General features: G+C 47.2%; 1 protein-coding gene across 1 annotated transcript in view; it reads left to right on the forward strand.

Annotated features, from left to right (window-relative positions):
* The first annotated feature begins 1,157 nt into the window (after positions 1–1,157).
* The window catches only part of SYT17 (synaptotagmin 17), a 34,030-nt gene continuing 7,837 nt past the window's right edge, over positions 1,158–27,350 (forward strand). The window contains exons 1-7 of the mRNA XM_027885489.1: positions 1,158–1,208; positions 4,450–4,467; positions 5,810–5,958; positions 11,215–11,363; positions 11,785–12,404; positions 21,013–21,133; positions 21,817–21,972. Of these exons, the coding sequence (XP_027741290.1) occupies positions 1,194–1,208; positions 4,450–4,467; positions 5,810–5,958; positions 11,215–11,363; positions 11,785–12,404; positions 21,013–21,133; positions 21,817–21,972 (1,228 nt within the window). The 5' untranslated portion in view covers positions 1,158–1,193. The remainder of the gene's footprint in view (positions 1,209–4,449; positions 4,468–5,809; positions 5,959–11,214; positions 11,364–11,784; positions 12,405–21,012; positions 21,134–21,816; positions 21,973–27,350) is intronic.

A 27,350-nucleotide genomic window follows, 5' to 3' on the forward strand; every position in this document is an offset into this window, starting at 1 on the left:
TTTCATTGAATTCAATGAGAACTTAAATGGGCAACTAAATGAGATCAGTAATGCAAGAGCTTTCCAAAGACATCCTGCCCCAGATGCTCCCTCCTGACCACAAGGAGCAGCAGTCACCAGTGGTCTTAGTCTGGCCAACATCTGAAAATGGAGTATCCTCCAGAGCAGGAGATGCTTTTACCATTCACCACAGTAAACTGAAATGTTGTGAGTCAGGGCTGTTGTGACTCAGGGAGGTGTCCTGTACCCATTGCCGATCATCCAGCTGGGCTGAGCTGTAAACTGCTGCCAGAACTGTAGCCTGGGAGTGCCCTCCAAAACCGAGGGCAGAAAACTTTATTTACACCAGGACGCCGGGAAACCTCCAATTTGTGTGGCACCAAGGTGGTGCTCAAGAGAACAGCCCCAAATCCCCAACTTTGCTGTGCTTTCAAGAATTTGACCTCAAAAGAGCGCTTTGCTACTTGAGCTCTCCAGGTCAAACCACCCATGCGGTGGGATTTGCCCGTTGCTAGACCACGTTTCCTCCCACCCTGCCTCTGGCTGGACCCAACACATAAGCGCAGGGACACGATGTTCTTTGAGGTCTGTGAGTTGCCAACTCCCTCCTTGCTCCAGCCACCTCATCTCTGCCGGGGAAGGCGTGAGTGTGTACGTTTTGTTCATTCAACCTCATGAAACATCCGCATCCCTGTTGAACCTCAGGTGTGTCCGTGGCATCCCCTCACACAGCGAACTCTCCGTGGCAAAACGCTGCTGTAAAACCACTTTATCCGCCACGGCCACCGCTCGCACCCGCCCGGCCGTGCCCCGCTTCCCCCGGCGCCGTGTCCCGGCGGCCAGGAGGGGTTCGCATCCCTGAATTTCCGCGCCGGGCCCTCTGGAGGTCAGTGTTCGCCCGCGCTGCGGCGGACCTGTTGCGGCCCCGCGGAGGCTCCGCGGGCAGGGCCGGGCCGGGCGGGAGCTGCTCGGAGCTCCAGCCCCGCTCCCTCCGCCCGGCCCCGCGGGGGCGGCGGGTCCGCCCGGGCCGGCGGTGGCTGCGCGGGCGCGGAGCCGGTGCTGCCCGCGGGGGCCGCCCCCCGGTGCCCCCGCCCGGGGCGGTGTCGGTGTCGGTGTCGGTGCCGCTGCGGCTGCTGCGCGGCTGGCGCGGGTGGAGCCGCGCGGCGGGAGGCGCCGGGCGCGCCCGCGGAGCCATGGCGTACATCCAGGTGGGTGCGGAGCCGCCGGTGAGCCCCGGGGATGACGGGGTGTCTGGGGCGTCTGCGGGACGCGTGCGGTGCCGCGGCGGGGCCCCCCTGTCCCCTCCGTGCCCGGTGCGGGTGCCCAACTTCGGGGTAACTTCTGGGGAGGAGTTCCCGGCGGCGACAGCGGCTCCCGGCGAGGGGCCAGGCGGGGCCGGGGCAGGAGCGGGGCCGGCAGCTGTTGCTCCCGGGGAGGGAGCGGATCCCCGCGGGTTTGGCGAGCAGCCCTCGGGCCTCTCTTCTCTCTGGCGGGGAGCGGGATGACCCCGGGGACGTGGGAGTCCTCATTTTGCACAAAGACTTTGTGGAGGGAGGAGGATGCTGAACCCTGCGGGCAGGCTGAGATGCGATGGGCCCCTCCAGCCTGGGCACAGTCTGGCGGGGTGGGGGGCACCGGCGGGGAGAGAGGCACAGGCGCCCTGGTCTGCGGGGAGCCACGGGCTGCGGGGGTTATGGATGGGCTCACCCAGCGTTGTGGGGCTGAAGTGTCGGGCTCGTTCAGACCCTGAGCGACCCCTGAGCCGCCCGTTTCCCACCCGTTGCTCCGAGCGCAGCCGCCCAGTTCGCGATGAACACGAGCGGGGCATCTCCAGCCTCACAGGCCGGCCGGGCGCTACTACAGAACCCACTACCGACGCCACTCGGCACCCCCGTCCCGAGTCCTCCTTCACTCTCCTCTCCGTTCCCCCCGCGTTCCCTCCCGCTCGGGGCTGAGCCGCCGCCGCGTCCGGCGGGTGGGAGCGGGGATGCTGAGGGAGCTGCCTCGGGTGGACCCGCGGTGTCCTTCGGGGCTCCCCGGGCCCCCCGGCTCGGCAGGAGGCTCGAGTGAGGCCGGACACGGCACTACCTTCCGGCAGCACGGCCGTCGGGGCCCGTGGGTACAAGGTGGGCTACCCGGATGGGGACTCAGAACAGCAGCAATACCGCGTTATCGCCACACCAGCGTGTCAGTCATGGTGGGGGGCCACTCGCGGATGTGTAGATAGGGGGACCATACTGTCCCCAGGCTGTGGTGGTCGCTGCAATGGAGCTTGTGAGTCTTTCCTGGGGTGTAACTGCAGGGGCACAATACAGTCTGTCACCAGTGGGGACCCCACCCTGCTGCAGCATCCCCAGGGACACTGCCACTGTGGCATGTTGTCACTGGTCCGTGGACCCGGTTGGGATTGGTGTTTGTGCTGGCTTGGAGCAGGTGACCCCCACCCAGGCCTGGGCAGACTCTGGGACTGGGGCCCCGCAGCGGGGTGTGGAGGTGGCACACCCTGCCTTGCACTCAGCCTCAGCAGAGGGATGCACCTGGCCCTTATGGGGGTTCACTTGGAGCTGGAGACTCTCGTCTGGGTTGTTCTCTGTTCTCTGTTCAGCCAGCTTGGGATGACGTGGCAGGGCATGACGGTGCCTTCCCGACCCCAGGGCCCTTCTCCGGGGGTTGCTGAGTACATTGAAGCAGCTGTGCTCTCAGGGATCCCCCAGCACCAGCTCACTGCCTCATCCTTCCCTAAACCTCTGCTCTTCCCCAGCCCTGACCCTTCTGCCTGGTGTGAGTGAGGTGGATGAACAGGTGGTCGTGTTTGCTTTCCTTTCATGGGCCCTGCGTTTCAGCCCTATATGGTGCCTGTGACTTGTTTACCTCTTCAGCACTATAATGTCTAGTTCTTATCCCTGCCCTCCTATTTCCTGGTGGAGATTAGTGGGTGGTCACTGGCTCACTTTTTCATGGTACCTTTGGGACAGCTGCACGTGCCCTTGGGCTGGTGGCACACAGGGCTGGGTTCGTGTCATGGTGACTGATGGTGACCAGGAGGGCTGTTTAACACGAGCCTGCCGTGCATCCCTGTGGGCCATTTGGAAAAGCCACTTTCTTCTCAGGGCACGTGCTACAGTGTTCGATTGAGTGGCATGGATCCAGCTGCTTTGTTTTAGAGCAATTTAAATATCCTCCTTGCAGCTTTGCTAAACCACTGTAGCTTTGGCTGCAACCTTGCATTAATAAGGAATGATAAAGCCCTTTAAGCCATTTACAGTTTTCTTTAACAGTTGGTCCATGGTTATCTGTAATTGCTGTTTTGTCATATTGCACTGCGGGTTTCTAGTATTTTAGTTTGTGCTTCTAACAAGTGGTGGCCTGTTTGGCAAGCACTGGCTTCCAAGAAGTTTAAAAGGGAGACTTGCACCAAAACGTGGTCCATGGGAGAGTTCTTGGAACCTCTACATCCCTCCTTCTTTATAAAAGGCTGGTTTTGCCCGTCACGAGCGTTAAGCTAGGAACCAATTTCTACATGTGGAAGAGTAGAATGAAGTTTGGGGTTTTTTTGTTTGTTTTGGGTTTTGTTCTGTGCTGTGGTTTTGTGTTGTTTGGGTTTGTTTTTTAGAGATTCCACTTACAGAAAGACAGAACAATTAGGAAACTTTTAGGCATTATCAAGGGAATGCAATAGGAAAGACATTTCAGCAGGCATCAGAAATGCTACTAAGTCTCCAACTGTAAATGACATTAGTCAAGTATAATATTCCAAAGGTGGCTTTGCGAATAAAACACTCGTTTTTTAATGACTTCTTCTTGGCTGTGATTTGGGGCAGTGGCTGCAGTGTGGATTTTTGGAGTGTGTGGCTCAAGCATTTAACTTCTATCTTTTGTATTCTTCAAGTCGTATCTGAGGATGAGGCTGAAGGTGCCCAGTGGTGTGTACATAATGGAGAGTATTCAGTCTGTATCCCTTCCTAGAAATGTTGCTGCAACAAGTTGGCACTGAAACTGCATTGATATGGGCTGAATCTGGAGAAAAGCCTTTTTTTTTTTTCACTGGAAAATTTTGATGTAGTTTGCTGTCAGCAGCAAGTAGCTGCTGCAATTAGAGACAGGTTATTAAAGGAAAGAAAAGAAGTGGTTACTTGTGATACCCCATTAGCAAGGAGCCATGAGCAGGACTTTCATGCTCCAGGATGGATTTGGGAATTTCACTCCTGGGGAGGGAGGAGCAGAGGAAGCTTGATGGAGAAGGACTGGAAGCAGCAGAAACCGATGCCCAGTCAGGAGACTTCTCCTTCCTCTAATATCTACAGGGTAGTGTCTTGCCAGAAATTCAAGCTCATCCCAGGCTGGGGCATGTCATGGCAGAAAATTTAAAGTTATTTGAGCATTGCTAACCTGTTTTTGTCTTTTTCATTTTGTTTCCCTTTGCTTCATCCTGGATGTCTAAAAGGACAGTTGGAACCAATAAATGAGGTGAGTTAATCTGATGATTCACTCCCCACTCTGTCTCCTCGCGCCATCCTGAGGGGATTGTCTCGTATTTTCTGACTCTCTGCTGATGTCCTAGATATAAGTACTGCACCACATTTTGGGCTGGTAATTTTTGGTTTTCAATACCCAGATTTTGTTTATGGAAAAAAATATGTGTTTTACTGGGACAGAAAGACACGTATCTGAGGAGTCTTCTCTGTAGATCAGAGTTCCTCCAAGGAAACCCCTTGTATCTGTACACTCATGAATACTGCAGATGTCTTGAGTATTTGGGGAGATATCTGGAGAAAATCTCGTGTGCTTATTTCTTCAGCTTCTCAGGAACATTTCAAGGTCACACACAGTTGTAAAGCTGTTTGACCCTGGATGCAGGTGCTGTGCCCTGGCAGCTGTGTGTCTCCCCCGTGCCTATGGAGCGGTGCCCTTTCTTAGCAGTGCCCTTGTGCTGCTTAATGAGCCTTTGCATGAACTGCAGAACTTGGTGTGGGTGGGAAATGGGCTAAGGTTTATGTCTCTGCTCCTCTCAAAGCAAGCAGAGCTTCAAAGCAGAGGGAAGGCTGTAGGGATGGCGTGGAGGTGGGGCCACAAGCTGCTGCCCCTCTGATGGGGAGCTCCACCCCTGGTTGTCCAGCTGAGGAGCACTGTTACAGGTGCTGCTGCCAGTGGCACTGTGGAAACCTAAGAAATAAAGTATTTTTCTGGGTCAACTACCTTCTTTTAAAAAATATAATTGAAGGCTCTTCATGAAATTAACCATCATGGCAGAGGGGAGATGTTGTGGATAGTGTGCTTTGGCTGATCCATTTCAGTGGCGAGTTTTTTGGGCTGTAATGATATATGTGTTGGATCATACAAATGTTACATACTGGTACATCTACAGGGACCAGGTGTGTTCACGGTGCTGTGTTAATTAAATAGATCCTTGCTGGATTAAATTGGAGCTTTCACTTACCTTCTGTTTTTAATTCCTTCTGTTGTATGTTTGCTGATCTATTAGTTTGTTGATGTTCATGAAGGAATATGCATGTTTCTACTCTGGCATTCTGCTACACCACAGTGTTTTGTAAATCACCCTCTTGCCAACCTACATAATAATACATCTCTACTAGAGGGAAAATACCTGCAGAGAATGCTTATTTCCCTGCCTTATGGCATCAGTGGGGTTGGGCTGGTAACTGCATAGCACTTGTCTGTTGGTATAGCTGAAATAAATACAGTTCTTAATGTTCTGTTGCAGAAACACAAACATAAATACAGCTGAATGTTTTTTCTCAATAGCTATTGATGGGTTGTAATGTTGTACTTTGGTTTCCAATGGCTTCAGGGTCTGCTCGCTAGAATCTCGGATCTCTTGCTGTGCCGGTGGACTTGTAGAAATTGTTGTCAGAAGTGTTTCGACTGTAGCTGTTGTCAAACAAATGAAGATGAAGTTGAAATCCTGGGACCTTTTCCTGCTCAAACTCCAGCCTGGCTGTAAGTTTAGATGCACGATTTTCTAGCTTTACCCAAGGACTGCTCAGCTGTGATGAGCAGTGGGACGTTCAGAGGGTGCCACTTAGAAAGGAGGAACGTCCTGAGGGTGGGAACGCAGGCTACTCACAGCAAGGTGACAAAAGAGCATCTCTGGTAACTCAAACAGCAAGGTTAGTCTTTGTAAAAACCTTTTCTGATGGGTGAGACAGAAGTTGTTTTGTCGGCTGGCATAGCAAGCTGATAGCTGGTTTAGTTGTGTGCCCTTTTCTAAAGATGCCTTTCATCTTCAGTCCTATTTCCTCTTCAAATGGACCAGCCCTTTGGAGCACTTCAACTTGGCTGAAATGCTGATGAGGTTGTTTTGAAATGTTTTCTTATCCTAGTGTGAAGGTGGTTATCATATAGGCAGATGAAAGGAGTAGCTGGTACGTGCTCTGAAGGGGAAATTCATTTAAGGTTTCATTTAGCAGAACTTGATCTCCTGCATCACCTTAGTACTCTTCAAGATTTCTTCTGACATCATTAAAGAATCACAACAACACCAGCACCAGGTTCTGCCTGGAACTTTGATTAGTGTGTTTGCAAATCCATTACCAAGAGAGTCAGTGAAGTGTTCCCTGTTTTACTCCCTCTCAACTGGGAATCTGCGGCACAGGGGTGACCCTGTGGAGGCATTCATGAAACCAAGAAGGGAGCAGAGCTCTCCATTGTTTTAGTGGCTGTGTTGTCAGCTGGGCTGGGCTGTCTTCTGTGGGAGCAGACTGTTTGATGGACAGTGTGTCCAGAATTTGTGGCACAGGAGAGGCCTCTTTAGTGCATCATATGATGCTCAGAGGTTGGTACCTAGGCACTGAGACACTCAGGTAATTTTATCTACTCCTGTGAGTTGACTGTTGCTCTGTCTCGGGGCTGGAAGGTTCATGTCTTGGTGCTTCATGAAATAAACTGTCTCATGTTTAAATCACAGTCTTATCTGTGTACTCTTTCGAATCCAGGCAGAATAGGGTGGTAATTAATACTGAAGCAATAAAAATAGAGCTGTTCAAGATGTGTTAGAGTGGTTTTTAAATGTGAAGCAGCATATTTAAGAGTGTGATATATCCCCAGAAATGGATTCACCTGCAATTGATGGGGAATAGAAACAAAATCAATGCTAAATAGGAAAGCATCACGCACAGGAGAGCACAGTGATGAGGTTGCAGTATTGGATGTGGAAAGATTGGTACAGGAGCAATTACATCTCAGGAACAAGTAGCTGGGCTTGTAGCGAGAGGGGGGATTCAGAGTTTGTCTGGTGTGCTGGGTAGCAGAAGGGACATCTTGTGTGTTTGGAGATATGGGGTGATTGTACCATGGTTTAGTTTCTGACTCCTGGATCCTTCTGTCTGGCTAAAGGGGCACTGTGGGCATTGAAGCTCTGTTCTTCTTATCTCAAAACTCACATGTATGGTGGCTTTGCAGATGAGTTGGGTTTTGCCACAGTTAGTGAACATGGAGACCTTTGGACTCATAAAATGCTTTCTCCAGCCTGTATTGTTTCCCCCCAGTCCTGCTCAGTCTGAAAGCCCCTACAGTAACTTACTGGAATGGCCATAAGCAGAAGACAACATGCTCTGGAAAAAAACAACCCAGTGCTTCAACTCTATTGTGTTTTATTCTTCACCTATGGACACTCACAACCCTGGGAAGAGTCTGGGACCCCAGCTCAGGCCACATATCCATCTTTCCATCTGGCTTCAGGTGATTTGGTGCAGTTAAGGTCTCCCTAAGTGCTGAGAGAAGGTGAGTTCCCAGAGATAATGCCGGAGAGGGGCAGCAGGCACCAAAAAGGAGGACACAGGAGAGAAGTAGCTTTGCTTTTTGAGGGTACAAGGGATGCTGCCATCCCATGCCTTGGGATCACTGAAGTCACCATCTCCTGTGGCACTGTTGCACATCCTGTGATTTCTGAGGGTGCCTGTAATACACATTGATTTAGAAGCTGGACATCAGGCTTTGCTTGCTTCAAAGGGCAGTGGGCTTCATGAGCTGAGATGGACCCAGGGTAATGCCGGGGAATGTGACAATAATTTATTCCAGGGTGATTTTGCTGGAAAATGGTGAGGGAACACAGAAATTATTTGAGGAGGATAAAGAGAGCAGAGGAGATATGGAGAGATAAAGGAGTCAAGGAGGTGTGACTGAGAGGAGAAAAAATGAGCCTGCAGAGGAACAAGAATCTGGAAGACGAAGAGGAAAAGAGAGTAAAAGGCAGGAGCCAGACTTGGTGTGTTTTGCTCACTGGTGAACAGGAGTGCCAAGCTTTTGGTGTGTGCAGGTTTAAGATGGAAATGATCCCTGTAACCTCTGCTGTCTCAGAATTCAGAAGCCAAAGAAGATTTCTGTTTTCACTGTGTTGATCTTATGCTCTTAAATATCCATATGAGGTTTTGGAGGTAGGGAACAATGGATGGAGTTAGATGTGCGAGCAGAGTAAGAATTTGGACATGGCCTTAGAATAAGGTGTTTGATGGGTATGTTTTCAAGTGCTCAGAGATCTATGTATGCCAGTTGACCCCTCATTCTTTTTTTTTAACTCTTATTTTTGAAAAGGGAGCTTTTGGGTTTAGTGGAAACCCCTGCAAGGAAAAACAGATTTGACATCACCATATTTTGCATTTGGATGCGTGCACTGAATTTGGGAACAAATCAATTTATTTTCCTGCTTGCAGCCTGAAAGTGTTTTAAAAATAGATCTAAGTTTTCAGCTGAGATCTTTCCATCTTGCTGTTGCTTCGTGGGCCCAGGACACTGGTGTAATGCAGAATGCGATTTGTTCCTTCCTCACCTTCCTACCCACTCCCCTGGGGAAAACTATTTTTATGGTCCTCATTGGTGAACTAGCAAACATCTGAGTGCCTGTGCTTAATGACCCATCCTTTATTTTCTGCCCATAGGTTTTTCCCTTTGGCAGCTCCAAGACACCTCATTGTCCTGGAAATTCAGGAGGGAATGTTAAAGCTGCAAGTTTAAGCCCTTTCTCTTGGGAGACCATGAATTTTTCTCACGTTCTGAATTTTTTACAGTGACAACTTAGGGGAAGAAAAAATCCCTTCCTGCAGTGAGTCCAGTTGTATTGATCTGAGTGCCTGGTAGCTTCTTATTTCATGAGGAGTGTTTGCATCCTGGTCTTTGCAGAAGTGGGCTGGGAATGAGGATTTGTGTTGGAGCTGCCTGTTACAGAATATTCTACACAAACCCCAGAGATAAACAGTGCACACTGTGAGGCTGAATTGAAATCAGGACACGACTCCTCTTTCCAAAGGCTCGGATTAAACAGAAACAGAGCTGCTTTAACCAGAGCCAAAGTTTATTTGAGGAAAAATTATTGTGGCTCAGTAGCAATTTCCTTACTAAAGGTCATCTGTATGTTATTAACTCACTATTACGTTTACCCATTGTAGAACATCCTTAATGCCTCTCTTCCTGATTCCCTTTTCACCCTGCCTTTGCCTCGTTCTGTGCGTTTGCTTCTCAAACACAAGCAGATCCAAATGCCACCTATGATTGTGTAGCCCTGCATTTATGCATGGAAAAGCTATTTGTGTTCCAAGTACTGATTATATATCAAACTGCATGATTTGGACTGCCTTTAATGGGCTGCAGAGCTGTGCAAATATTGTACGCCCCTTTTAGCATAGGGCTTGGTTTTGATTATTAACAGATTTTTTTTTTTTTTTTTTTTTTTTTTTTTTTTTTTTTTTTTTTTTTTTTTTTTTTTTTTTTTTTTTTTTTTTTTTTTTTTTTTTTTTTTTTTTTTTTTTTTTTTTTTTTTTTTTTTTTTTTTTTTTTTTTTTTTTTTTTTTAGTGTAGATGAGTTGTGTGGGTCTGAATTGGTGAGATCTGCATCAACCTGCTGGGAACTTTGTGGGTTTGGATAAGAATTTCCATTTCCAATCGATTTTTGGGTTTTGGTGTTTTTTGGTTTTTTGTTGGTTTGTTGTTTGGTTGGTTGGTTTTTATGTTTGGGGGGGGACTTTTCTGCAAGTTTACCGCTTCTTGCAGAATATGTGATTTGCTCTACTCCACTCATTGGTTACTAATGAAAATGATTCAACTTACTTCATTTATACCCAGCTGAGCCATGCACGTAGAAAGGGTGAATTGGAAGCAAAACACACAGAATTCCCTTTTGCTTTGCTCATTTCATGCTGACACTGTCCTTGTGATCTGCTGCTATTTTCTGTCTCGTGGATGAGCTGTTTTGCATGATGCGCTACACGTCATGCACCGCTGTGTGATTTCATTTCCATCGGCAGCACTCCCCTCTGAGCGCGCAGTTGGAGACTTTATCTCCTGTATTTATTACTATCTGCTCTTGCCCCTCTTTCAGTCAAGCTGGGAGGTCCTCACTGCTTTTTGGAGCCACTGCAGCTGTGACACATTGGGGTTTTCAAACAGAGTGTTATTGTATACAAAACCAACTTGTGTGTATGTGTGTGTATTTAAACACACTGAAATGGGAGTTACAGGCGGACTTCTCTGTGATGCCAGTCTTCTGTTGAGTCTTCTCAAAGCTGCTACAGCTCTCACCAAAACTTGCTTTGTCATTTAGGTCCTGCCAACTTCCCTGCTCCCACCAAGACCCCTGGGTAGTAAAATTACTGTCTGGTGAGAATTGTATCTGATTTATAGAAGTGGATAGAAAGCAGCCAATTATCTAAAAAGGCATGTCAATAAATAGCTTTTGATGAATTGTGTTTATAAGATCGAGTTTTGAAACTTCACTGGTAAACCCTCAAAACCATATTTTACTGAGAGGTGTGTGGTAGGTTTGGGATATCTGATCATGGAGCTTTGCCTTGATGGTTCACTCCTAGTAAAGTCTGTGTTTACAAAGTATAGCTGTGAATTACAGCAGTAAGCTTCTGTTTGAGGTTTGTAGTTTGTGGGTGTTTGGTTTTACTTTTTTTTTCCTTAGAGACAAGTATAATATTTCTGATCAAGATTTGAGTTACATGTGCCTCTGTGGCCTGTGTCGTACTCTAATACTGATAAAACTGTGTTTGAAAGACAGTCAGAAAGATAAAGAATCTGTTTTTTGCATAGGTTTGAAGTCTGTTGCTCAGCCTTTTGCTTGCCAGATAGATGAGGAGATACCCCACAGCATCCAGGGATGAGCACCCGAGATTAGACCCAGAATGCCAGAACACATTGTTATTCTGTATATACTCCTTGTACTGGGTTGAATCATCCAAAGGTCTCTCATTATAACAGGATAAGCAGCCAAAATGAGGACAAAGATGGAGACTCTGATAATACAATCAGCGAGCTGCCTCCTACTCTTCAGGATGTTTCCCCTGACAGAAGGCGGTCGTCGTCAGATACATCACGGTCCACTTACAGCCTCACACGGCGGATTTCAAGTAAGGTCGTCCTTCCAACATTAATGTAATTCTTGTGGGGAAGAAAATCAAACTGTAGTGCTTCCTCTTTCATCTTTTAGACAGGGAATCAAGTCAAGTTGAAGGTACATTGATTAAAATCTCATCCTGTTCTGTGGGAGCACAATGGAAGGGACCAACCCTGTTTTTCTTGCTGAAGCATATGTGTGGTAATTGCACGTGAAAATGGACAGGGAGGGAAAAGTGTAGGTGGGTTTGTGCTTTGGTGTAGCTAAGGGTGCTGTTAATTGTTGGCAGTGCAACGAGGAAATGTCCCACTGTGGAGCCTGGATTGCACAGACACAGGATAGCTGTGCCCAAAGAAGCACCCAAAGTTGATGTGCACCTATAATTGCTTCAGTTGAGTTTCTGACAGTCATATTTGTGCATTTCTCTTGTTCAGGTCTAGACTCGAGGAGGCCAAGTTCTCCGCTGATTGACATTAAGCCTATCGAGTTTGGAATAATAGGAGCTAAGAAAGAAATAGTCCAGCCAACTATCCTGCGAAAAACCTACACCCCAGATGACTATTTTAGAAAATTTGAACCAAGACTGTACTCTCTTGACTCAAATAGTGATGATATGGACTCCTTGACAGATGAGGAGATCTTGTCGAAGTATCAGCTGGGCATGCTGCATTTTAGCACACAGTATGATCTGTTGCATAATTACCTAATAGTGCGAGTCATCGAGGCTAAAGATCTGCCTCCTCCAATTTCTTACGATGGTTCAAGGCAAGACATGGCTCACTCCAACCCCTATGTGAAGATCTGCCTTCTTCCTGATCAGAAGAACTCCAAGCAGACCGGAGTGAAACGCAAAACGCAGAACCCAGTGTTTGAGGAGAGGTACACATTTGAAATCCCCTTTTTAGAAGCCCAGAGAAGAACTCTGCTTTTAACTGTAGTGGATTTTGACAAATTCTCACGCCATTGTGTTATTGGCAAAGTGTCAATGCCCTTGAGCGATGTAGACCTTGTGAAAGGTGGACACTGGTGGAAAGCCCTTGTGCCTAGTTCTCAGGTAACAGAATTTATCAGATTATTGATGCCGTTTTTCTCACTGTTTGTTTTTTTTTTTTTTTGAGTGTGATTCCTTTGCCTGTTGGCAAGTAACGCAGTTTCTAATTAGTCATTGTCATCTCGTTACTACGAAATCTGCTGTGTTGGAATAACGTGGGCCTATGACTGGTTTTATAACAGTGTGAGGTACAGGAGCTGTCTTTAATATTCAAAGGAGATGGCATGACCAAAGATCCTGTGTCAGCTTGAATGAGAGCAACTCAGGACTGCTTTGGAAGTCTGCCCCTTTGGGAAGATGTTTCTTGTCACTGCAGGGACCTGCATCCATTCCCAGGCACTGCAGTGACACTGTCCCACCCAGGTAATTCCTGTGGTTGTTAACGTGCCCATGCTTTGAGGTCATGAGGGGAACCACTGGGGCCAGTTCAGTAATGATTTGATTCAGTAAAGCATATAGAAGATGATATCTCTACAGACTTGTGGCATTAATGCATGAGCAAAAATGTGCACAGGAGTGGTAGATTTATTTTCTTCACGCCCCTAAAGGAACTAAACTTGCCATAAATATTTGTCTGATTCAAGTGGCATGTTGTATGGGTTTTGAGCTTGATTCAACCATGAAGTGGGATGGGAAGGGGAGATGCAGAGGGCCTGTGTGCTTCCACCTCTGTTCTAAGGAAAGGGCCACCTCCTTGCCAGCCAGGTAGAGGGCTGTTCAGTGGAAAGCTCTGAGCTTTGCAACCAGGAATGGTGGTTGGCTACCAAATTTGCTACCAGGAGTATCACCCACGTAGGTAGAAGCACAGAACCCTGCAGAAAGCCAAGTAAAGAGCGTAGTGTGAGCAGCATCTCAAATATTTGTGTTAAGGATAGGAGTTTCACACAAGGTTGGTGTAACAAGGTCACCTCTCCCAGCTCCTTGCCAGCTCTGGGATTGCAGTTTTTAAGTTTTAGAACCTTTGCTGAATCAAACCCTGTGTGAAGCTATATGGTTCACATTTGCTTTGATGTTTGTGTTCACTCAGACTCTGACTCTGCTTTGGCCTCTGTGTGTGTGCACAGAGGGGCTGGGAGCACTTTTACCTCTTGCTCAGGCCTTCTGCCTTGTACAAGGGGAAGGAAGGAAGATCAAGACTTCAGGTAACTGCAGGAGAGCCAACTGGATTTGCTGTAATGGAGGAGCATTGCAGGCTTTGCTTGAACGATGTTCAGGCAAAAAAGGAAAGTTTTGAAAGTTGTGCACAAATCAAAATCATGGGGTCCCTGAACGTGCCTTTATGTGGGGCATATCTTTGTGTCAGTGAGATCTGCTTTGCTCAGTAGTGTGGCAGTGAGGGGCAAGGGGCAGTTGTGCTACAAAGTGATTTGTAAGGAAAACCATAGAATCACAGAATTGTTTAGGTTGGAAAAGACCTCTAAGATCATCAAGTCCAGCTGTTAACGCAGCATCACCAAGGCCACCACTAAACCATATCCCTAGGCCCCCCCATTGAACCGTTCCCCCAAGTGTTCATCTACAAGTGCCTGCAACAATTTTTTTTCCCTTTCTTTTTGGTATTAGCAGTTCATCACAGGCTCTGTGTTATCCATCTGAGGACAGAGCTCTCCCTTATCCTCCTGTGATTCCCACCATGCATTTGTTTCTCCCTGCCACCCCCTACTTTTGCATGATAAATACTTTCCTGTATTATGTATCTCTGTATGAGTAACGTGGATCCGTTCCACAGCTAATACAGACCTTGATTAGGCAAGATCATCTCTGCCTTTGTGTGCCAAGCTCAGAGCCAGCTCTTCCTTTTCCCCCTCTCCAAAGTTTCATTGAAAGCTGCTGCTGCTTTCAGTATGCTGTCTGCTTCACCAGCGTTCAAGATAAATTATTTATGCAGAACTTGTCATTTCTGATATTTATAAAAGGGAGGAGAAAGAGAAAACTCTGAATGGGCAGGCCTAACCTTAGAAGCTTTTTGAATTTATTTTCTTGCTATCATATGGAAAATCTTTAGCAAAGTCCTCCATGCCTTGATTAGTAAAGAGTATTGTTTTGGTCTTTTCATACCTCCTTGTTCTTTTTACCTCAAGTGGCAGACTGCTACTGCAAAGGGAACAACAGTGCTTGTACAGGACATCCTGGGGGGATGTTTGGTATCATCTTCCCATGTTTCTTCAATGATCAGATTTTCATTTAGTGAGGTATATTTCATCTTAGTGGGAACTGAAGTTAAATTAATTGATCAAAGGGTTAAAATAAATCCTAAAAGAAGTAAAACAATAAAGCTTATCGCTTTGAAAAAATGCATTTTAATGTCTTTCGATAACATTGATGCTTTGTGCTGGAAATTTATGAGGTTTTTTTATGACTAGTTGGAACCTTCTGCCTGTGGAATGATAGATTTGACACGCTGACAATTTTTTTATATTTCTCACTCTTTTTCCTTGATTAGCTGAGGGACAGACAACCTTTATCAGTTTCTTGTTGGATTGAACCTGAGCCTGCTGAAGTGTGCTTTGTGTTGTGAGATCGTGATAGACAGGGGCAAAAAAATAAATCTATGTGCAGTAGCACTTTATTTTGCAAAAGGTGTCCTTGGATGCTGGAGAGCAACACAAAGCTGCTGTGGTGCAGTTGTGATCATTACTCCAGGAAAATTTGCCAGTCTAGGTTGGCTGCCCCAGGGCTGTGACATGGAGCAGCAGCTGGCAGCACCCCGCAGTGATGAAAGATCCTGATGGAGAAAATGCTGAAGCAGGTGCTTGGAAAACCAGTAACAGGAGGGAGAGAAACACAGACAGTCATAGACATGATATGTAAAGATGAAAGACACAAAATATGTGAATTTTTCTTTTTTTGACTTTCCTTTTTTTTTTTTTTTTTTTAAACTGGAATTTATTGACGGAACCATTATGAGCTGGAGAGAGGGAGGAAAGCGAATCCAGGTGGCAGGAGCTATGGAGAAAGTTTTTTCTTCATAGTGGTGGGAGTGGGAGGGTGGCAGGGTTTGTGGAAGAGCAGAGGAAGTGTCCAAATGGCATTGGCATAGCGTGTGGATAAAGTCAGGTGCTGAGTCCTTGTCTCACCATCACTCTGAACCCCATCAAGCCCAGAGCTGGATCACTGCCTTAGTACGGAACCAGCACCAGAAAGCTGAAAAAGGTGCTGATGCCAGGAATGCCAGGAATCTTCTGCTGTGTGCAGTGTCAGCAGGGACACTGAGCTTCTCCCAGGTGAGGCATGGTCCAGCTTCCATAGCAAACAAACAGCTCCATTGGCTCCAGCGTGAGCTAGACCAAGATAAGCTCCTTATCTTGGGATGTGGGTGGGATGTACAGCAAGCTCCTCGATGGGTGATAGGCCATTGTCATTAATAGAGGAATATCTTCATTACCAGCTCATGGAGTTGCTTGTGAATGAAGAGCTGGAGAATTTACCTTGGCTGAAAGGAGGTGGGCGGTGCAGCACTGCCCTGCTCATTGTGTCAGGAATGGGTGGTCAGAGAACCCGAGTGTGGGTGAGCAGTGGGCTGTCCTCTCAGTGCAATAAACTACTCCATGTCAAGCCTCAGGCAGGGGGCTGCACCTGCACATGAGCACTCTGAGCTTGAATCACACATTCAGTGCTTGGGGGGTTGAATCCAAAGTGGAGGCACGGGGGAGCTGCTGCCCGATGTATCATCAGAGCCAGCAGCTAAGCAGAAGGACTCACTCCTTGTAGAAAATGTCAGTGCAGGTATTGCCAAATTCTTTATCTTTGGTAGTTCTGGGAGGCTTTTTCTTGCAGGGTAATTAATGCTTTTCCAAAGCTCATGGAAAGGCTCTTGAGTCCAGTCCCCATAGGAACACTGCGCTCCTTAAATATCCCCTGAAATGTGTGTAGCTCTGCTTAATTACCATGAATGAAGTTGGCAGGCCTTGCTGTAGCTGGGCTCAGATTCGTACATTTCGCCGCTGAAACTCATTCTGAAGCACATGTTCAGGACCCCAAGTTTTATTGACATATGATTCATTTCTCTTTTGGCAGATTTGAGTGGGCAGGAATAAATGTTTTAGACCAGCAGTAATGAGAGCTTGGAGATCATTCTTCAAAAGGGAAAAAAATTTGCCTGGTTGTGGTGGGAAAATAGCATGAAATTCCTTCTTCGCTCAAATTAAGCCATTTTTGTAGTAGAGGGAGTATGTATTGAACTTGCTTTTTTAACTTCATACTACGAGTGCACTAGAATGACCTGTCAGTTCTTACGTTCAAGATGGTTATGAGCTCCACAAACAGAGTGGCTTTGCCGTGGCAGCTTTGCAGTTTTTGGTTCCTGTCTCAGGGATAAACCTACGAGTACTGCACTGTTGTTCTTGCATGCCTTGACTGGGAAGGAAAAGGGAGAAAGGAATTCAGGTAGTGACTGATTTCAGAACATTCTCTTGGCTGTTAGTGTTATCTGCTCTGCCATCTGTGGTTATGGTATATGGTCTGGAGGCCCCAGTTGGGCACGTACCAGGTTTACTCTTGGTGCCCATGTTCCTTGGCTTATCCATTGCAGCCCTGAGAAGGAGCCATCCTTGGGGAATGGGGATGATGCCTTGCATTTGGGAGCACAGTGTATTATTGAGATTAATGCCCATCCCTATGTTTCATACAGGCAGAAAGTGCTGTACAGACAGGGCTTTAGTTCGGAGAGTTGGCACAACAGCTGGCTCAAGGCTGTGTGCATCAGTGTGGAGTGGGGGTCCATGTTTGTAACAGCCATGGGAAATTAAATATGAAAGGCAATGTTGTCAGGGTTTTTTTTTCCTTTTTGTCCATCTTTTTTTTTAGCCATCCAAAAGCTCAGTGGCTGCGTAGCTGAAGGAATGATGCAGAATCACTGATGATGAACATGGATTGGTTATGTGGAGCCATGCTTGTTCAGCAGCAGGATGTTGAAATCAACCTGGCAGTTTGCCAGTGTGGGAGATACCCTGGGCAAAGCCTTGCAGAGGGCAGGATACACTCACCCTTCAGGTCGCTGGAGTTGTGGGAACTGAGACAGACAGCCGTGATGGATTATTGTCTGTCATGAGGACAGTATTTTTAGCTCTTAACCTATGTTTGTTTTCCTATTTTGGATTATAATATTCTACCATCTTTCTTTCACTCTGTATGTTCCATTTCATTTGTTTTTTTTTTTTTCTCCTTTCTTTTTTCAGTCTTTAAAGCTCCATCACTGAGCAATTTTTCTTCTTTATTGTTTTCTCTTTATCCTTATCTATTTCTTCTGCTTCCAGCTGTCACCTCACCTGTTCCTCCCAGTGCTGTTCACTCCTTTCCCTTTCCATGGAGGACTGGGATGCTGTGGGGTGTATTTTGCTGAGCAGGAGCTCGGAGGGGTTGGTGGGGGTTGTGGGCAGGACCACTCCATAGGATATCTTCTTCCCAAAGCTTTCTGCACAACACAGGCTTTCTTATGGCCATCCAAACAGATGCAAAGACAGTTACACTTTAGAAGGGATTTTGTGATTCTTTTCAATATAACTTATGTAGGAAACACTATTTTCATCCATTGGTAGGTGTGGTTTTTGTGGTTTTTTTTCAGGTTCTGGTCCTTAATAGCTCAGCCTTCCCAAAATGATGTCTGCATGTCACAGGATGCTGTAGAAAACCTGTTAGAGCAAACTGTTCTAAACCATCAGTTTTTTAATGTGCCTGGAGGTATCATCACAGATAACCTTGAGGAAGAAAATCAATCTGAAACTTCATTAGGAGTGTTGCATAGATGTCTGTGCTGATGTAATGTGCTCTGGTTCCCGTCGGGAACCGGGGAGGGTTTCAGCTGCAGAATTTTGCTGGTGTTGGAGCAATGCACAACAAACAGTCTGGGGGGCTGTGAGGAAGGAATTACCCTGGTCCAAACAAGATGTGCAAATGGCACGAGTTAGAAGCTCATCTTCCTTTGGGAGAGCCTCTTTGTGTTTCAGAGATGACAGAAAAATATAAAAAAGAATTCTGCTTCAAAATTTCTGGGTTCAGCCCAGGCAGTAACTGCAGAAGGTTCTGGATCACAGGCGAGCCCAAGGCTGCAAATCCAACCTGGCTGTGTAATACAGCTGTGGAGAGGAACAGCCAGGAGTGAAATGTTAATCAGAGCTTCAGGAGAGTCTCAGACATCCCAGACTTGGTGTCACTCCGGCATCTCATCAAACAGGAAATTGCTTTTCCAGGGTCATCTGGGATCTCGGCAGAAATCAGCACATCATCAGCATAATAATGGCAACTGAAATGATGCCTTACCACGGGTTCGTAGGGGCACCTTTGCACGCTGCCTTCTGTGAGCAAAATATTGACGGTAAAACCAACAGCATTTTAGTTTCCTGATGAAAAGACCCAGGAAAAGTAAAATTCAGGTGCTTCCCTTGCCCTGTGTTGAACAGCGTGCCGATGACACCTCTTGTGCATGATCCTTCTTCTCAGCTCAGCCCCTGCGTGAGCCTGAGGCTTGGGGATGCTCCAGTGTGTGTGTGACAGAACACGAGCCACGCTTCTGTGCCCACTGCCCCTGGCACAGAGTGCCTTGGTGCTGATGAAGATGTCTGTGAACGAGGGGATGGGCTCGGGGGTCAATGGGTAAAGCAGCACAGAGGGTGAGCAAGACTGTCACGTCAGCAAAGCTTTTCGGGGAAAGCACAGGGAACTAAAACCTCCCAAAGGTTTTGAGAGTGTGCCTTGTACCTCCCTCTTCTCAGGGCAACCTGTGAATTCTGTGCTTGCTTGCTAATGATGGCAGGGGACCGCAGGAGAAAGCTGGTGGATGTAGTGCAGCACAGCACAGTGTCAGCCTGACGTGCCAGGGAGGAAAATGGGGTGACTGTTGGCCACTGATTCATTTTCTCGAGTGCTTGACATCCCCTCAGGCACCAGGGCAGGATTTGAAGCATGTTTCCCAGATCCTCGTGGCTAAGCTGGAAATAATGCATTTATAATATCAGAGGCAGTTGGCTGCTGGAATTAAGTACCTTGAAAAGGCTGAGTCACTTGTCCGGGGAGGTGAGCTATCCAGGGATCTGGGCTTCCTTCTGAAAAGACCTTGTGTCACTGCTGCAAATGCTGCTGGTGCTCTGCCTGCAATGGGGCTGCTCTTCCCTGCTGGCTCTGAGCACACCCAGCCCTTGTGGAGGTGGGGCCTGCATGTTCCTTCCCTTAAAATAATTAAGAGTTATGGACACACTTGAAAAGCACGAAGGGAAAAACTTTTAATGCCATTACCTGACATCACTTTTAGTGCTTGGCTCACTGGGTGAGGAGCCAAGTGACCTGCCATCAGCAGGAGCTGTTGGAGGCTGCTGGCCAGCCAGGCAGGAGATGCTGTGCTGCTCCTGGCAGGGTGCAGGGGTTTTCCCTGAGTGCCCACTTGGATTTGGTCTGAGCCCTCTGATTCTTCTGCTCCCCGTGGAAATTGTGCTTTTCCACTTGCAGCCGAATAGCCAGGAACTGGTTGGGTTTTCCAACAGCCCCAGCCTCAATTTCCCCAAGCCACTGATGTCTTTGCCAGGGATTGCGCCTTGTGTGCTGCCCCATCTGCTGATGAACCTGGTTCTTTGGGTCAGTTCAGGCTGTGACTGTGTCTCAGAGCTTTTTACTTTATTGTCTACCCAGCCCTTTAGTTTCTGGTTTCTGTAATCTAGTATATGGGGCATCAGTAAAGATATTTAAGCCTTTTGTTATGATTGCAATGCCACTGCCACTCCTTTTGCTCTTGAAATGGGCTGTAACCACATGATTTAATTTGGTTTTGAAGTGTTTGACTATTTGGGATGAAGAACTAGCTCTGCACTCCTGCGTGGACCTGAGGCAGGACAAGGCAGATGGATCAAAGCCCTTCCTGGACTGGCTGGTGTGTTTTCAGTTCTCCAGAGTTGTTTCAGTGTGTGTATTTTGCATCCGACAATGAGAGCATCTCAGAGCCAGGTTGTGCAAGGCAGGAGAGGAGCAGTGATATCAGCTCTCCAGCTCTTTAATTGCTAGTTTTAAGCATCATTAAGTAGAAGGAAAAGAAATAATGGCCACACAGCTATATTGAAGCAGAACTGTGGTCATGGCACAGCCCGATGAATAGCTAGGGCACAGTCAGGCTGTGCCGTGGTCTCTGGGTAGATGGCTGGATGGTGAGGGAATCTCTCCTCTGAACTGCCTTCTTGTGACCCAGGGATACATTAACGAATGCACACCTGAACTTCCCAAGTGACTGGTGTGGTCCCTGGGGGCTGGGAAGTAAAGATAATGTCTTCTCCAATGGATTTATGTTCTGCACGTTGCTAAGATCAGAGCCACCTGGAACCATTCAAAATGGAGCAGGTAGAAACTACTGACCTTGTATCTCTGCCTCCTTTTAGGTCCTCTTTGCACTGCTGCTGAAAAGCTGATGAAGAATCAGTGATTAAAGAACGATTTTCACTTGGGGATAGTATTTTTTCTTGTTTCTGCTTAGGATGAGGAACCACCAGATGGTTCTTGGTTGCAGTTCAGAGCGTGACTAAAATTCATTTTTCAGGCACTTAGACAAATGGGATTTATTTAATTTCTCTTCCTTCTCTTCCCTTCCCCTCTAAGCTCTGTTCTAAATTTCCACATTGCCTTTTCCCTGCAGAATGAAGTGGAGCTGGGAGAGCTGCTGTTGTCACTAAACTATCTACCCAGCGCGGGAAGACTGAACGTGGACATCATTAGAGCAAAACAGCTTCTTCAGACAGACATGAGCCAAGGTTCAGGTAAAGGGCAGTGCATTTCTCACAGTACTCATGCACAGAATATATATATGTGCCTTTAAAGCACATCAGTGCTTTAAGGCAGCAATTTGTGGGGGACTTGGGGATTTGGATGCTCAGGTCCTATCAATACAAGGCTCTGGATATTCGTCTTATGTGTATAACCAAGAATAATGAAAGTATTTGGAGAGCTTACCCTGAGATACAGGGGAGGGTGTGAATACCTTTGCCATGTCTAAAGAAAAAATCTTTGTACCTGGGTGAGGTGAGGAGCCAGGAGCTTTAATGTTCCCCCCTTGTGTTCTGTAAGGCAGCCCGTGGGCAGTGCTCCCAGCTGACTCTGAGCATGCTGGCTGGTAACTGCTTCATGCTTGTGTTCTCAGGTGTTTTTCCCGTGTTCCCTGCCCCAGCCACTGCTGCTGCCAGAAGGCTGGCATTTTGCAAAAAGAACGGTCTGCGTCAAGGCTGTCATTAACTGTGGGTTTGGCAGGGACTGTTTTTAATCCAGCTGCCTGACTTTTGTCTCCACTGCAAGTCCCTGAGAGCAGCGTGGGGGTACCAGTCCCTACCATTTCCAAAGGCTGTTTCTCATCATGGTCCATCCCTGTAGTGCCCAGCCTTCATGAACAGTGGTACTGACTCACGATGCCTGTAATGCAGAGCCTGTGCCTTGTGCTTTTTGCCAGATCCCTTTGTGAAAATTCAGCTTGTTCATGGATTAAAATTAACAAAAACCAAGAAGACCTCCTGCATGCGGGGCACGATAGATCCCTTCTACAATGAGTCCTTCAGCTTCAAGGTTCCGCAGGAAGAGCTGGAGAATACCAGCCTGGTGTTCACAGGTAATTGTGGTGGTGTTACTGGCTCAGCATGGTCATGGTTGGCTCTGGGGTGAACAAGCAGCAGTTCCAGGTGTGCAGATGAACCCATGCAGGGCAGTGTTTGTCCCAGCAGCCACCCTGCAAGGGGTGGCCATCGCTGGGGTCTCCAGGGAAGCTTAATTAGCACTCTGTCCTTTGCTGAAGCTCTTCCCAGCATTGCCACCCAACAGCTGGAGCTGGCTGGGAGCGCACCGTGTCAGTCCTGGCTTAATTGGTGCCATTTGGAATGCTTTTGTGCAGGGGAGGAGGAGGAGCGTTAATTGCACTTTTCAGTGACAGCCAACTTGGGCATGAAGTCAAAAATCAGAAGAATGAGAGGGCAGTAGTGAATGATCCTGGAGCCCAGGCGCTGGCAAAGATTTGACATGGTTTGCTGGTGAGATGATGCAGCTGGAGGTGTTTCACACTGACCTCACCTATTCTGTAAGCAGGTTTGTTCATGCCTTTAGTTCTGAAGGGCTGGGATTCAGTGCCAAGCCCTGTGTGGCACAGCTGAGGTGGACCCAGACACAGACCATGCCAGGAGCAGTCCCGGGCTGACCTCACTCAGGAGCTTTGTCAGTGCTGGAGATGTTTGGCTGGGATAGGAATACTTATTTTTAAACAATTTCTGAATCTCTTTTTTTTGTTCTCAAAGCGTGCAAACAGGCAGTCGAGCTTGGCAGTCGAGGTGCTGCTGGGAGCAGGAGTTGCAGAGCGCAGGGATGGTCCCTGGCTGGGCAGCAGCACTGGGAGAGGGACCCGCAGTGGTTGTTGGCCTTCTCTGCCCTTTCCCAGCAGAGAGATCTTGAGCAGGGCTGCAGGGACCCCTGCAAAGGGTGGGTTTCCCTCCCACACCACGGCTTCACCCAGTGGAGCTCAGGCACCATCAGGAGCAGGGTTGGACCATTTTGCTGTCTGGAGGGTCAGAGGGGCTGGGTGGTGGGACCCACACTCATCTACCACGCTGAACTCTCATGCTTCACAAACACATTTTTTGGCAGCTTTCCACCCATTACTCACCCTTTTTTGATGAAGATAAAGGAATCTGCTTCTGAAAGGATGTATGTTTGAAGCGTTTTTTTAATTTTACTTTTTACATGCCAGATACAGATGTCAAAGGTGGTACAAGGAGGCTAATTCCACCCCATTAGTTTGTTTCCAAACATGTTAGAACAAAAGTGATGCTGATCAGCAATTTAAATTTTGCCCTTCATGCTCAGAAATTTCCTCAGCAAAACATCTATAATTAATCACTGTTTTGCATGCATGTCACCCTGACTGTACCTTGCATGTGCAGTGATGAATTCTGTCTTGAAAGCTTCCATCAGGTGATCTTGTAACAGGTGGGAAACACTCTATTCTTTGTTTTCCACTTTTCCTACTAGTAGCAGAGAAGGCAAACAGAGGAGCAGCGTTGTGCAGACAGGAGGGAGAGGGGAATACGCTGCTCCTCACCACAGTGGATGAAGTCAGTATTAATGAGTGGATCTCTGATTGAATTTTTCTGTGCAAAGGGATGTTTTTCCAAAATAAGCCAAGGGGAAGTTGGCTGGATTGTCACCATACATCACGCAGTCGGGTTTCAGTGGTGAGCCTTGTAAGTGGTGCTTCACTTTCAAAGTGACATATTGCTTGCTTTGAATGTTGCAATAAGTAATCCCAGGCCAGAAATGTCCCCAGCAGCTCCAAGACTGGGAAGGAACATGCAGAGCTTTTTGGAAGAGTGGTGTGGCAAGTTTTCCTGGCTGCTCTTGTACTGAAGGGTGACACTGTGTCCTCAGGCTGGCTGCTCCTGCTGTGCTTGGGAAGCTCTTGTGTGAGATGTGTGGACTGTGTAGCCAATATATAGCTGGACCCAGAGGGGTTGGTCACATTGTTGTGTTTAAGCTGTGGTTGGCAGCATGGAGAAGCTCTACCTTGCAAAGATCTTTTTATTTTGCATCTCTGCATAGTAGGGGCATTGTTTTGTTTTGTTTGTTTGTTTGTTTTTTAACTTGAGTGTTTTGGGTTTGTTTTTTGTTTGGTTGGTTGGTTGGTTTGCTTTTTTTTTTTTTTCCTGCAGTAGTGGTTCTTTCTGTTGAGTGTTTTGTTGGGAGTTGGTTTTTATTTCTTTTTTTTTTTTTTTCAATACACAGCTCTAGTCCATTAGGTCAGTTAATTAAATTTGCTGTTGAGTCAAAGTCCAGTTGAAAAGGAAAATAATCCTGCTTGACGGGTGGGTGATGATGCCTTGAATGGAGAGAGAGAGAGCTGTAAAAGCAGTCAGGGGAGCCAGAAGTGACTATGTCTTCAATAATTTAGAGGAACCTTTTTTGTGGCTTCGTGTTTTGGACCCAGTCTGCAGCTGTCTTGACATTGTCTTGGCTTCACTGGAAAGCCATGGAACCCTGCCAGTTCCCATCAGCTGGGGCTCCCGGCTCCCTGTGGGGCTGGTACCACACTGCAAAGTAAGGCACTAAATCCAGATAAAGTAAAATTAATTTTTTTCCCCTGTGTGTTTTTCTCTTGTGCATCTTGAATTGAACTGTCTGGGTTTTGTGCACTCTGGTAAGGATTTCTCCACCATTTTGCTGTGATTTAGCAAGGACTGTGTGTGCAAGCACTGAGGGGAGCACCATCCTGCTCCCTGCTTTCCTGGCAGTGCTCTGGAGAGCTGGACTCCAGAGCAACCCCAGGGTTGAAGCACAGCTGGAGTAGGAGAGAGGCAGTGGGTGCCTCCAAGATGGGATGCACGGGCAGAGCTTTGCATTAGTCAAGATTGAGGAAGGTGGTAGTTGGTACAATCTGCCTTTCTGCCTTGTCCTCTGTTCTTACCTCAGATGCTTACTGGAGCTGTCATTCCACATTAACTCACATGTCCCAGTTTAGTGCCCAAAATGAGATGAGATGAGGTCAGGTGGAGTTGTCCTCTCAAGGAGGAAGCATCCAGGGTCAGGATTGCTGCTACAAGTGTTGTCTGTTCACAGTTTCTCACCAAAAGAGGTGGAAAACAGGAAAGCCACTGATACTCGTAACACGTCTAATGTCCTGACCAAAAAAAAAAAAAAAAAAAAGATGATGAGTGAGGCAACAGCTGGTGGAGAAATGATGTTTGATTTTCATTTGCTCTATCAAATATGTTGTCTAGGTAATAAGCAGCCGTATATAACAGAAATGCACTCTTGGATGGTTCTTTTCTCCACTTTCTGGGGTTTTTTTGGCAACTTCACACTGATCCCCCATGTGCCACCTTGTGCTTGAGTGCAGGCGAATCATGGGCTCACCTGCAGAGAAATGGGGCAGGCTGTGAAAGGCAGGGTGTTCTCCTAACCCTGTTCACCCGTGAGCAAAGGTGTTGGTTACTCTTTGTCCAGTGATAAGGGGAAGGTGGAGTTTGGCCCTGACAGCAAGGCTGTCAGCTGCCATTTCCAAGAAGAAAAAAAGTTTTTTGAGATGCAGCTGCAGCCTCTGTGTTCAGGAGAGCTGGGTACTGGGTGCCTAGAGACCCTGTGCTGTTGTCCCCAGTGCTGGATTTCAGGCAGGCTGTCCTCTAAATCCCAGCCTAACTTTCAGAAATCCTGGGCTGTGCAGTGGGAGGGTACACGACACCTGAAATCCGAGCACTGTAGTATTTTGTTAATGATTATAATGTTGTTAATAACAATCGTCAGTAATGCTGTTTGTGCTGCAGTAAAGCCCAGATGGCCCAATAAAAACCATCAGCACTTCAGGGCAAACTGCATCTCGGTGACTCGTTAACATCTTTTGATCACTTACCATAAAAAAGGCAACCTTCAGCACTCACAGTTAGGGAATATTTATCTCCCCGAGGTCCTTGTGGAGACTGTGTGTGTCTTTCTCCATTTAAATAAGCTCTTGTGCATGTTTACAGTGGCAGGATCTTTATGGCTTGTGAAGAGACCAGAGTCCCCAAAGAGGGAAACATCATTTTCGTGCTCAGGGTACTGTCTGTGCAATTGCAGAGGGAAAACCTGCTTTGCTGTCTGACCTGGCTGGGAGTGTAGCTGGAGCTAGGACAGCACTGGGGCTAATGGTATCTGATGGAGAGCAGTGGTGGGGCTCATCCCACTGCACCATTCCCGTGTGGAAGTTGGCCACGGCTCCAGCAGGACAGGATGCTCTGCCTGGGGGAGGGAAGTAGACTGGGCTAGGGTTTGCTTGTTGATGGAGGAGTTGACCTTGATATGTGTGTGACAGCTGGTGAGATCTTCCCTGTAAGTACTGACTGAGAGTGTGCGGCCCATGAGCATTCTCTCTTCAGCCCTTAACACTATTTTTGTTTTTCATCATCAGCTCTGGTGATCAGATTTGTGGTGTAGATGTTGGAGACAAGGTGGTGCTTCTGGTGTTTGCCTGCTGTGTGAGGTTTGTAAATGTTCCATGAACAGGATGCAGAGATAGCAAGGCTTTTCAGTGGTGTTTTTTTAATAACAGACTGATTTTGAAATGTCCCAATTAGCTGAGCAGGTTGAAGGTTGATAATGTTTTTGCCCTCAGGCTTCCCCTGAAATACATCTGAATTTTGATTTCCCTGCTGTGTGGAGGCATGACCTTGAGATGCCAGGATCATCTTTAGATGCCTGTTTGCAGGGATGGAAACCACCATGTATCTGCAGTCACCGCACATCTACATTTTGACTTGCTGACTCAGATGCTCGTCTCTCCTTTCCCCTGTTGCTTGTTCTTTGCCACAAAAAAACCCAAACAAACAAACAAACAAAAAAGCCCAACCCAACAAACATTCAGGCACTTTGTCTTTTGCACACATATATGGGGGAAAAAAAAATCTTCCCTAATATATGAGTCAAACTAAACTGTGGTTTTTTTTCCCATGCTGGAATGCAGGTGGAAGAAGTGGTTTCTTGTTTGAAACACTATCTTTAGGATGGATGGATAATTAGACGACTTGCTGCTGGAAAATTGTTTCTTAATGTCTATTAAATGTGTCTTTCTGAAGTATTGGACTGACTGTATATTTCCCATATCTGGAGCTCAGAAACAAAATCTAATCCTTGCTTAAAACTGTGTAATCCTATCTTAGCCAAAGGAGAAAAAATGGAAAAAAACCACTGATGTCAGCAGCGGGTTTTCTGGGGATTTATACCTGTTTCATTTAGATCAGAATTTGGCCTTTGTGTCTGGCATTATAAAACACTTGATGCATTTATGCAGCAGACACCATATGGTCCATGCCCAGGTCTGAGGAGAGCAATGCACTGCTCCAGGTTGCTCCAGGGACTCTGGCCACTCAAGGTGTCCCAGCAGGTCTCGTGAGGACACCTTAGGGTGCTGGGACAAGGGCCAGGAAGGTGTGCTGGCAGGGGGAGGCACTGGCCTCCTGAAGCCTACCCTGCCTG

The sequence above is a fragment of the Empidonax traillii genome, unplaced genomic scaffold, assembly GCF_003031625.1.
Source record: "Empidonax traillii isolate 1590-97213 ecotype Southwest subspecies unplaced genomic scaffold, ASM303162v1 scaffold166:size2381449, whole genome shotgun sequence".
Classification (NCBI taxonomy): domain Eukaryota; kingdom Metazoa; phylum Chordata; class Aves; order Passeriformes; family Tyrannidae; genus Empidonax; species Empidonax traillii.